Source organism: Myotis davidii, unplaced genomic scaffold (assembly GCF_000327345.1).
Source record: "Myotis davidii unplaced genomic scaffold, ASM32734v1 scaffold425, whole genome shotgun sequence".
Classification (NCBI taxonomy): Eukaryota; Metazoa; Chordata; class Mammalia; order Chiroptera; family Vespertilionidae; genus Myotis; species Myotis davidii.
The window spans coordinates 2,245,020-2,253,788 of record NW_006296413.1 but is presented as its reverse complement, the minus strand read 5'-3'; the positions used below and the strand labels follow the sequence as shown (position 1 = coordinate 2,253,788).

Here is an 8,769-nt window from a genome sequence, read left to right as displayed (position 1 = left end):
CGAGGTTGAGGCTGGTTCCGCCCCTGCTCGGCATCACCCAGCCCCTTTCCGAGGTTCTGCGGCCGGAAGTACCTTGGAAGTTGTTTTTCACTCTCAGGACCTGAACAGTCCTTCCCACCTGGTGATTGTTTCCCAGACGCTATGGACTCAGTCCTTCAAGTGCAGAAAAGGGAACTGAGACTCAGAGATAGCAAGGGAGGGGCTGGTCTCATTCACGGAGGACCTGTCTCCTGAGTCTCTGTGGCCCTCCAGGCGGCTGACCAGAACTCCGAGCCCGTTTGGGGCCCCACAGTCTGTGGTGCAACCTAAATTAATATTTATTTATGAGCCCCATCATTGCCTATTCTGTAGCATAATAATGCTGCATGTGTGCACGTTAAAAGTATTACTTTGGCCCGGCCATCATAACTCAGTGGTTTAGCGTCCACCTATGAACCAGGACATCAGTTCCATTCCGAGTCAGGGCACACGCCTGGCTTGTGGTCTCGATCCCCAGTGTGGGGCATGCAGGAGGCAGCCGGTCAATGATTCTCTCACCATTGATATTTCTATCTCTCCTCTCTTCCTCTCTGAAATTGATTAAAAAAAAAATACATATTTTTAAAAGTATTACTTTGTAAAGAGCAAATATTAAATAAACCATAATTCTCACTGGCTCACTGAATTGAGTGTTTTACATGCTAGTCTCCTCAAAACTAGAGGACGCCTGGTCTCTCTACCTCTGGCAACCCTGGCCCCATCACAGCCAGCACAGGAACCCATGCCTGCCCAAAGGGTAGAGGGAGGAGCCGATAGCCCAGGGACACTCTGGTAGGCAGGAAGAGCCTCAGAGAGGAAGGGGTGACCCCCCCACACACATTGGGGAGGGGCCCCCAGTGAGTTGCTGAAGCTGTGGCTGAGGAGGAAGTGAGAGGAGGAGGTGAGATGCAGCAGGAAGGTGAGCTGGGGCTGGGCCTGGGGCTGGGTCTCTGTACGGAGGCCTGGCTTTTCTGTCACTTCAGGGCCCACCCCTCCAGAAGAGGGGATAGAGGGGCTTGGTGAGATACCCTGAAACCTCCTCCCTACACTCGCAGCCAGGATCTGCGGCTGGGGACTGGCTGCCTGGGAGCCCAGGCCCAGGCTGGCCAGGAGCTGCCTCTCACACTCGCTTTCCTCGCATCTTGCAGCTGTGACATTGGGGGTCTGCGACAGCATGGCCCAGTCCCTGGGTGAGGACCTGGTGCAGGATGACTCCAGCTCTTTGGGTTCTGACTCAGAGCTGAGTGGCCCGGGCCCATATCGCCAGGCTGACCGCTATGGCTTCATTGGGGGCAGCTCAGCAGAACCAGGGTAAGTGGGGAAGAAAGTGGGGGGTGAAGGGTGGGGGATTGGGGGAATGCATGGATTGAGGGTGGGGGCTGAGGGCTGATTTCTAGAGTGAGGCCCAAACTCAAGGGTCCTGGGAGGGTCTGGGGTTCAACCAGTGTCACTCCTCAGGCTCCAGGTAGAATCCTAAGGAAGTGGCAGGGCTGGGGGTAGTATGTCCAAGTATGCCTGGGGATCAAGCCTGCTACCCAGGCATGTGTCCTTGGCTGGAATCAAACCTGGGACCCTTCAGTCTGCAGGCCGACACTCTATCCACTGAGCCAAACCAGCTAGGGCCAAGTATGCCTCTTTTGCACCCAGTCTCCGAGGGTGTGCGCCCACCTTTGGAGCCAAAAATTCTTCCCCTTTTCATCTCTGGCCCAAGAATCCCAAATCCAAATCACAGAAACCCTCACCTCTTCCCCCACATGTCCCCTTTCCGGATATATAGAGAGGATAATGAGCCCAGAGACACAAAGGAACTTGCCTGAGGTCACACCGCAGCTCAGAGACAGAACGAGACGCAAACTCTGGGACTCCTGGCTTCTAGTACAGGGTTCTGTCCACTCAGCTTCTGCTATGAGTTGTCTGCGCCCCTATTCTGGGGACAGCCAACCAGCCCCTCCCCCAACGCACATCTACACACCCCCTTTAGTCTTTCCTGCTTCTGCCCACATCAGAGCCACATCCTTTCCTGTCCCCATAACAACTACTGGCAACTCCTGGGTGACAGGTCAATTCCCCAGTGGCTACACAGGTTGCACAGAGAGTGTCAGAGGTAGGCTCCCGGTAACAGCTGCCCTGCATCTGCATGTCTGACATGTGCTCCCAGGCCAGGTCACCCTCCCGCAGACCTTATCCGGCAGAGGGAGATGAAGTGGGTGGAGATGACATCACATTGGGAGAAAACCATGTCTCGCCGGTACAAGAAGGTGAGCGGGACAGCGGCCCAGCCAGCCTCCTTGACTCAGCACCCTTTGCCTTGGTCCAGGCCCAGGCAACATTTCCCCCTCCTGCGTCCCGCACCTCCTGTCTTTTCTCCCGGCCACCCAAAGTGGCCCTTGCCCCGTGACAGGCTGTGTTTGGTGCCTGCTCAGAGGAGCAGGGGAGGCTGGGAGGCTGGCCTACTGGGGTCCCTTGGCCTTCCCCACAGGTAAAGATGCAGTGCCGGAAAGGCATCCCCTCAGCCCTGCGTGCCCGGTGCTGGCCCCTGCTGTGCGGGGCTCACGTGTATCAGGAGAACAGCCCTGACACTTACCAGGTAAAAGCGTGTGCAGGAGCCCTACTTCCCCTTCCCGGAGCCCCTCGCCGCTCGGAGCCCTCACATCCACCTTCCTGCCCACCCACAGGAACTGGCGAAGGCCCCAGGAGATCCGCAGTGGATGGAGACCATCAGCAGGGACCTGCACCGCCAGTTCCCTCTGCACGAGATGTTTGTGTCACCCCAGGGGCACGGGTACGAGGCCAGTGCTGCCCAGGGATCCCAGCCTCACAACCCCAGGCATTTGGTCGAGCCACACCCCCCACCTCCACCCCTGCTCCCCCAGCGTCAAGCCTGGCATCTCAGGGGATCCAGCAAGGCCAGGGTGGTGAGGTCTGGGCAGAGGCTGCCAAAGGTTGGGGAAGGGATGCTTAATGGGGTCTTCTGGCACAGGCAGCAGGGGCTCCTGCAGGTACTCAAGGCCTACACCCTCTATCGGCCGGAACAGGGCTATTGCCAGGCCCAGGGCCCTGTGGCTGCTGTGCTGCTCATGCATCTGCCCCCCGAGGTGAGTGCCCCTGACCCTGCGCTAGGGACCCGAGACCCTGACCTCCCCAACCTCACTCACCTTGTCCCCAACCCAAGGGACTCTGACTTTGTGTACTTGGGACCCTTGATCCCCAACCCTAGTGACCCTGCTCCCTTGTAGTCCTGGGCCCTGGACCTATGACTTCCTAACCCCAGGTTCTCTGACCTCAGGGACCTGGGATCCTTGCCTCCCAGATCCGGTCCTAGTGATCCAGGGCCTCATTACTGCCCACCTCAGTGACCTTCAAGCCCAACAACCTTGACTCCAGTTACCTTGCTCAGTGATTGCGGAGTCTGGATGTTATTACCTTGACCTCATGACTCCCAGTTCTTTTGTTGTTGTTTCTGTTTGGTTTTTTGTTCATCCTCACCTGAGGATATCTGTCCCATTGATTTTTTAGAGAGAATGCAAGGGAGGAGGAGAGACAGGGAGAGAGAAACATCGATGTGAGAGACACTTCGATTAGTTCCTCCCACAAGTGCCTCGACCAGGGCCTGGGACTGAGTGTGCAACTGAGGGACATGCCCTTGACTGGAATCAAACCCGGGACCCTTCAGTCTGCGGGCTGACACTCTAACCACTGAGCCAAACCAGCTAGGGCCTGACCCCTGGTTCTGAACCTTGCAAACATGATCCCTGACCCAATGACTCCAAGAACCCAGTACTTGAACTCTGAGCCCCCCCCCAACCCTTGACCAGTGAGCCCCAACCCTGTGACCCTCAAATTCAACACCCTGAGCTCTGTGACCAAATCATGGGTAGCTCTCTGTCTGGGCACAGGGAGGCTTTTGGTAAAAGCCCCTCAGCACTGAGTTCAGGCTTCTGGCTTGAGCCACCACAAATGGTGTCCAGGGCTCCCCTGCCCCCCTTCCCCCGCCCTGCGGTCCCCTTGGTGGTGGGCACTCACGGCCCGGCTCTGTCCTCAGGAGGCCTTCTGGTGCCTGGTGCAGATCTGCGAGCTTTACCTGCCGGGCTACTATGGGCCCCACATGGTGAGAGGCTGAATGGGGCCAGAGGCACAGCAGGGGGGCTGGGCAGGCGGGTGGGGGCCTGGGGAGGGAGCAGAGGTACTGACGGACATGGCTGCAGGAGTCTGTGAGGCTGGACGCCGAGGTGTTCATGGCCCTGCTGCGGCGGCTGCTCCCACGCGTGCACAAGCACCTGCAGCAGGTGGGCGTCGGCCCCCTGCTCTACCTGCCCGAGTGGTTCCTGTGCCTCTTCGCCCGCTCCCTGCCCTTCCCCACGGTGCTGCGTGTCTGGGACGCCTTCCTCAGTGAGGGTGAGTAGGGATGCCAGGCGGGCGGTGAGGCCAGGGCTACAGCCTTGGGTGCTCGGTGCGCAGGAATGAACCCGCCAGCTCTGCTCTGCCCCGCCCGCTCTTGCCCATCCTGGCCCTGGGTCTGGGTGGCCGGGTGTGCTGAGGGTGATGGTGCCCTGCCAGCTCTGGGGAGACAGCCCAGCCCCAGACCACGCACTCCCAGTGTAATGAATGGTCGCCCCTGCCCTGTGCGGTGAGACCACTACAGGGAAGGCAGCCTCTGCCAGGGTGGTGGGGGCGGGGGGCTGGACCAGGGAGGCCCCTCTAGGCAGATGGGACAGGAGCCATGCAAGGGCTCAGGGGCTGGCACGGCGGGGACATGGCCAACAGTAGAGGCCCTCACCCTGGAGGCCAAGTGCCCACTTGGTGTGTGCTCACTAGTGCCAGGTGCTGCCCTGTATACTGGAGCCACCTGTGTGAGGGGACCTACATTCTGGGGGTGGGGATGGAAGGCTCCTGTAACCACATTTTTGTTTATTTATTTTTTAATATATTTTTATTCCTGCTTTCAGAGAGAAAGGGAGGAGAGATAGAAACATCAACGATAAGAGAGAATCATTGATCGGCTGCCTCCTGCACACCCCACACTGGGGATCGAACCCACAACCTGGGCATGTGCCCTGATTGGGAATCGAACTGTGACCTCCTGGTTCTTAGGTTGCTGCTCAACCACTGAGCCAGGCCAGCTGGGCTATTTTTTAAATTTTTATAAGTGTTTATTGTACTTTTTTATCATTTATTATTTCTATTTTTAATTAATTAATATATTTACTCAGGCAGGACACTGTCCAGGACAGGGTCCAGGCTACAGATGACTCGGGAGGGGTGTGAAGAGGGGTGGATGTCAGGGCCAGGCCAAGAGTCAGGGAGTCGGGGCAGAGCCAAACTGGACTCCAGGTCTTTGGGGCTCGGCCTCACTTCTCCCATCAGTCACCTGCCTGCATTCTGTTCTGTCTGGGTTGTCCAGCAGTTGCACCTGAAAAATGGTAGAAATTCCTCAGTGCTTTCATTGCATTGCTGTGTGCCCGGTGGGCTCCAGGCTGGCTTAGAGCTCTGGCCATGGTGTCCAAGTCGCCGTCAGTGGGCCACCTCCCCTCCAGCTCAGACATCCAGGGCGGTGTGGCTGAGCGATCCTTGCCCTCCCCATTGAGGACAAGCACTCCCTGGGCTCCCTTTCATTGTCACTATCAGCCCTTTACAGTTGTCGCTCGGCCGCACTGGTCCCCTGAGCGCTCTCCTTAGCAGACCCGAGGCTGCCTGGAAGGGAGTTTGAGGATTCTGGAGCAGCCCATGGTCACACCTGTGTCCACGCGGATGTGTGCACGCACCTGTGCACTGTGCTCTTGGCTTAGGGAGGAGCAGCTCTGGCCAGAATCTCTCTGGAACCAGAACAAGCTGGAAGGGCCTTAATGGGAACCCCCTGCCCGGACCAGCCTTGTAGGAACACAGAGCTGAGACCCAGAGAGAGAGAAGGCTTTGTGTGAGGTTGTCCGTCCCCCTGGCTCCTGGCAGGTGCTCTGCCCGGGAGCATCCGTGGCTGCTGAGACATACCAGTGAGCCCAGATTGCACTCCTCTTCGTCCTTGCTGCTGGCCTGGGTTGTGTATAGAGTTTGGGGGTGTGAGGGGGTGGGGGCGGAATCTGGGGAGAGGGCAGCTTCACGTGCAGGTTCAGGAAGGGTGGCTGGCCCCACTGAGTGAGCCTGGTCTGCAGGTGTGAAGGTGCTGTTCCGTGTGGGGCTGACGCTGGTGCGCCTGGCGCTGGGCACCGCAGAACAGCGCCTGGCCTGCCCGGGGCTCCTGGAGACACTCGGTGCCCTTCGAGCCATCCCCCCCGCCCAACTGCAGGAGGAGGTCTTCATGTCCCAGGTGGGTGCCCCCTGCCCACCCTCCCCTGCCGCACAGTCGGGGAAACTGAGTCCCAGAGCCGGAGTCATAGTGAGAACCGGTGCTTAGTTCCTGCCCTCTGAGCACAGAGAACGTGAAAACCCCGGGCCCCAAGTGGCTTGCTATGACTCCCTCAGTGAGCCTGCCAGCCCCTCAGCCCGCAGCCACTTCCTGGGGCTGTGTACTGCCCGCCCGACGGGGGCCTCACGGCTTCCTGCCTTCCTGCCGTCCAGGCAGACTCAGTACCAACCGCTCCCCACAGGTTCACAGCGTGGCCCTGTCGGAGCAGGATCTGCAGCGGGAGATCAAGGCCCAGCTGGCCCAGCTGCCAGAATCGACTTCCGGGCCACCTCCTCGGCCAAAGGCCCGCCTGGCCGGGGCCCGAGCCATCTTTGAGGCCCAGCAGCTGGCCCGGGCGCGGGGAGGTGCCAGGCCCGAGGTGCCCCGCATCGTCGTGCAGCCCCCGGACGAGCCCAGGCCACCGCGGCGCAAGCCCCAGACCCGAGGCAAGACTTTCCATGGGTTCCTGACTTGGTCCAAGGGCCCCCCTATGACGGGCCCCCCCAGGTCCCATCGAAGCTCCACCTCCTTCTCGGACACCCGATTTTGAAGGTCCCACTTCTGAGGGTACCATGGACTCAGTGCCCCCCAACCTCAATGACCCGAACGGCTGATGCCAGCCTCACAAATGGGCACCGCACTTTATCGCTGGGATTTAGGGGCTCAGTTGCCTTCTCCCTGTCCATCAGCCAAGGGTAGTAAATGAACCAGGAGGCATTGGCTAGAAATAAATGATTAGGATTTATTCAAGGTTCTTAGTGTCTGCAAACCCCGAACATAACTGGGCAACCCCCGGTGTCCGGGTGGAGAGGAGCCGAGAGCTATGCGGAAAGCACCTCCCTGTGCGGCCGGAGAAGCAAGCGCTGTTCCGGGCGCGGGCAGGCAGCAGGCGAACATTCTTTCCTCAGTTCCTCATTTTCCATAAGTCCTACCTATAGGCATCTCCAGGCAGTGTGACGCACAACTGAGGAGCTCAGAAGTTCAAATCCTCAGGCTAATTAAAGTGAAATAAAGTACTTTTCCCCATGAACCTTCCGAGCGGCTTGATGAGCGACTCCGCGCTGAGTCAGCTTAGCTACACTGACTTCAACTTGTTCTCTTCGCTCATTCCTCGCACGGACTGTGCCAGGCACAGGATGAAGGACGGTCACAGCCTGGGGTTTGGGGGCCCAGGCCCACCATCACCCCACAGAGCTGTCTCCTTGCGATGCTGAAGGAGCGTGGGGGTCAGGGTGGCCTGCTGGGCTAGGGGACCCCAAAGGACTCCTGGGAGGCCTGGAATAAAGTTTGATTTAGCAGAAGCCTGGAAGGAGTTGGATCAAATGTCCTCCACCCCCAACCCCAGACCAGCTGCCCTTCCTGCCCCTCCCTCCCCACGGCCCCGCCCCTCCTAGCGCCACAGACACACCACTGCTGCCCATTGGCTGCTGGAAGGTGTTTACCAGCAACGGGGCCCAATGGGGAGCCCGCCTTGCTCAGCCTCTTAGGGGCAGGTAGCACCTGTGGGAGGAGGGCTCCCCAAGTGGGTGCTGGGCCCAGAAGTGGGGTTTATCCCCTATTCTGCCTCTCCCCCAAATCTGGTTCAGGACCCGGGGTTTGGGGGAGGGGGGCGGTGCTCTAACCCAAGTTCACACCCCACCCGTGATCGGGGCGGGAACAAAGGCCTAGTGTGCCCTGGACAAAGGAGAAAGGTCCCGCTGGCCCTTGTCCCCTGCTGAAGCCTTGCTGCAGCCCCTGGGACTGCCACCATGGAAACCCCTCCTACACTCGTTAATTGCCCCCGTGGGTGCCTGGGACAGGAGCCATCGTCAGGACAACAGGGCTGGCTCCCTGTCCTGCTGCCCTTTCCCCTGGGCACCCTCCCAACAGGGTGGGAGGAGGAGGGCGGGGCGGGGTGGGCATGGGGAGTAGAGGAGAAAGCACGCCTGGAGTCCTGTCCTGCTTAGATGGAGTAGTGGCCGTTCTAACCCTAACCCTAATCCTGACTGCCCTGCCAGCCTGCTTGCCTCACATCTCAGCGCCCTGGGCCTGATTTCCCTCCCTGCATCCACAAGGCAAATGCCACCTCAGCCGGTGCCTAGCCAGGGCGGTCTGGGAGTGGGCCCAGAGCCACACTGCTCTCTGTGCATGGATGCACACACTCCGGTGGAGGGAAGAGCCGAACTACCCACTCACCAGCTGTGTGACCTTGGGCAAGTAACACCACCTCTCTGAGCTGCACTGTCCTCATCTGTCAAAGGTAGAGATTTGTAGCTGCTACTCACAGGGTTAAGTGAGATGCGACACAAAGGCCCTCTACGCAACACCTGGGACAAGGTCACTGCTACTGAGCAGCCTGCCTTCTGCCAGGCGCCCCTCGCCCAGCCTCTGGG

The 8,769-nt window shown here is 59.3% G+C and overlaps 1 protein-coding gene across 1 annotated transcript; it reads left to right on the top strand.

Moving 5' to 3' along the window:
- The first annotated feature begins 910 nt into the window (after positions 1–910).
- On the top strand, positions 911–7,695 carry TBC1D10C (TBC1 domain family member 10C). Its single transcript, XM_006771506.2, has 10 exons — positions 911–937; positions 1,167–1,329; positions 2,177–2,276; positions 2,498–2,605; positions 2,694–2,800; positions 2,999–3,113; positions 4,061–4,126; positions 4,224–4,413; positions 6,165–6,319; positions 6,600–7,695. Exons 1-10 carry the CDS (start codon positions 925–927, stop codon positions 6,945–6,947), a joined length of 1,365 nt encoding a protein of 454 aa, XP_006771569.2. The 5' UTR covers positions 911–924; the 3' UTR covers positions 6,948–7,695.
- The last annotated feature ends 1,074 nt before the right edge of the window (positions 7,696–8,769 follow it).

Excerpts from the sequence above, each read along its gene's own strand:
- TBC1D10C (XM_006771506.2), top strand. Across the intron at positions 2,277-2,497 it reads TGTCTCGCCGGTACAAGAAG|GTAAAGATGCAGTGCCGGAA; the intron begins GTGAGCGGGACA and ends CCTTCCCCACAG. Across the intron at positions 6,320-6,599 it reads AGGAGGTCTTCATGTCCCAG|GTTCACAGCGTGGCCCTGTC; the intron begins GTGGGTGCCCCC and ends CGCTCCCCACAG.